Source organism: Galeopterus variegatus, unplaced genomic scaffold (genome assembly GCF_000696425.1).
Source record: "Galeopterus variegatus unplaced genomic scaffold, G_variegatus-3.0.2 Scaffold654, whole genome shotgun sequence".
Classification (NCBI taxonomy): Eukaryota; Metazoa; Chordata; class Mammalia; order Dermoptera; family Cynocephalidae; genus Galeopterus; species Galeopterus variegatus.
Window position 1 is genome coordinate 473,880 of NW_007726765.1, and position 2,607 is coordinate 476,486.

At 45.4% G+C, this 2,607-nt stretch overlaps 1 protein-coding gene across 1 annotated transcript in view; it reads left to right on the forward strand.

Moving 5' to 3' along the window:
* Window positions 1–1,725: 1,725 nt before the first annotated feature.
* HABP2 (hyaluronan binding protein 2) overlaps window positions 1,726–2,607 on the forward strand; it is a 39,787-nt gene continuing 38,905 nt past the window's right edge. Inside the window, exon 1 of the mRNA XM_008571019.1 lies at window positions 1,726–1,794. Within this exon, the coding sequence (XP_008569241.1) occupies window positions 1,726–1,794 (69 nt within the window). The remainder of the gene's footprint in view (window positions 1,795–2,607) is intronic.

A 2,607-nucleotide genomic window follows, 5' to 3' on the forward strand; every position in this document is an offset into this window, starting at 1 on the left:
ACCTATCAAGTGCCAGGCAGTTTTGCTTGCGATTTGATGGTGATCACAAAAGAGTGCCTGCCCTCACGAGCTTTCAGTCTAATGGGGGTGTTGGGGGATCAAATATTAAGACAATATGTATGCCACTATGACCTTGATAAATAAATGCTATGAAGGAAAAACACATGCAGGGCTTCTGAGGAATTAATGTTTGGGCTAAGATCTAAAAGATGTGTTAAACTAGGTGAGTTAACTAAATTAACTGGCTCAAGAGTGATTAGCTGAGAGTTAAGAACAGAATTAGGGTTGGAGTAAGGATAAGGAAAAGGTCAGGGGAAGGTTGGAAAGGAACTTTCTAGAAAAAGGGACTAGCATGTGCTAGAGATCAGGTGGATGTTGACCAGGGGGAAAGTTGATGGCTACCCATCCCAGAGTGGAGTTGATAGGGTGGAGACAAAATAAATTGAGAAAAGAAGGCAAATTGGGAGTTATTTAGGAAGTAAAATGGCAGGACTTGGTTAGTCCTTCAAGGCCTATCTAGTGGCTGGAGAATTGACTTTGGTCTTCTCCTGGGCGGAGACCTGTGGGGCCCTCCATCAATTACAACCTGGCTTCCAGAGGTGGAAGCAACCACTGGGCAGTCCGAGTGTATGTGCCAAATAGGGATGGCAGATTGGGGAAGGGGTGAGCAGGAGGCACAGGTGAGCACGTGCTCCTGTGGGCAGCAGCATTTCAGAACCTGGGTATGGTACTCAGGTCTGGAGGATTCCTGGAACCCATGCATTGATTACCATGGGCAGTCAAGTGTTTACAGGAGCTCAAGATCATGCCTATTAAAGAGATCAATTGTGTCCATGAGAACCCATGCTCAATAGGTAACTGTGGCTTTAGTCAGGCCTATTGCAACCTGCGTAGCTAAAGAACATAAGAAGCAATTGTCCTGAAATATGAGCCCCATGTTTTTCCCCCTCCCCAATAGGTAACTGTGGCTTTAGTCAGGCCTATTGCAACCTGTGTAGCTAAAGAACATAAGAAGCAATTGTCCTGAAATATGAGCCCCATGTTTTTCCCCCTCCCCTTGATCAAAGAAAAACTGCAATGAAAGGAAAAAAATGATTAAAAAGTGAAAGACTTACGTAATGAGATTTAAAAGAAAACTTTCGAAGCCAACAAGCAACTGTGGGCAGCACTTCAAAGGGCCCAGAATCAATGTTTGTCAATAGCAGTTTTGCATCTTTTAATTTATCTTTCATGAATATAAAGTGTGATGTTATTAGGAGCCCATCCATGCCTTAATTCTTTGAGATTTGATGAATCGGAGGTCTATTAACATTCTGTTTGAATCAGCAATGGTAGAAGCCTATGGCATAAGCCCACCTGATCTTTCATCCTGTGGCTGGAACGTGCTAGTTACATTGCCAGGCCTTCTGCACTGAATGCTCAGCAGCTCCCATGTGCACCCAGGAGCCAGGGGGCTGCTTATGTCGGCCACTTTCTTCAGAGACTTTCTCTCCAGAAGAAAAACCATCCCATGACTCAGCCCAGCCCCAAAGTTACCATTTGTTTAATCAAGATAGTTGGTTTGCAAAGCATTAAACATTAAACAGTATTTGATGCCTAGTTAATAATTTGCATCCTCTTCATTGGTTCCTCAATCCTCAGAGACTGACATTCCCTCCCCGCCAAAGGCATAGATAACAAAAGAAATTGTATTGAGAGCAAAACACAAGTCCTTAAACTGCAAAGATGTTTGCCAGAATGTCTGATCTCCATGTTCTGCTCTTAATGGCTCTGGTAGGAAAGACAGCCTTTGGGGTAAGTGTTCTTTTCAAATATCTACAGTCGAGAGACCCTGAGGTTATTAGTAGGACCAAACTAGCTGGGCTGGGAGCAACGAGAAACTTTAGTTGTGAAAGGCTAGTGTTGCCAAGTAGAATATGTCCTGATCACAGGAGTTGATGCTGGCCTGGAGTGCTGGTGGCTGTTGACCCGAGAGTCTCATGGTGACATGCATCTGACTTGAACCCTCTTGGAGGACAGCCTCCACAAACGTCTTCCAACAAAGGAGACTGGGCAAGAAAGTCTGATAAGGCATGGGTTGCCTTCTGTCACTAATCTCAGAGCCCCCTTTGAGAAGCCACTGAAAGTTATTAACCGTTCCTGCGGAAAATATATCTATGAGCCGGTGCTGACACACACACCCAATTTTCCAGCCATTTCAGGCCAAGACTATTTTATCCATTTCAGGATAAGAACTCCTGCATTTTGGCCTTAAAGGGGAGTCCTGCTGGCTGTAAATGGTCCTGGCAAGGGGGTTTGCTTCGATAGATTAGATTTGGGGAGAAGCTTTGTGATTAGTATTTTTTCCCCTTTTCCCCCCGAGACCACAGTGCATGGTTCAGAGAAGGTGAGCAGGGGCCTGAGAAAGGTCATGTTGAGAAGGGGAGAGAAGCACCATCACAGGATCTTCAGTGGGAGACTCAAGACCTGTGGGATCAGATGAGTTCTCAAGATGTTGGCTCCTGCTGTGTGCCACTGTGGTCCAAGGGTGGGATGTGAGAGAGGGCCTTAAGCAGAAATAAAGCCTCCTGGGGACCCATGCTGGCTGTGGTCTATGGCTAGAGTGTG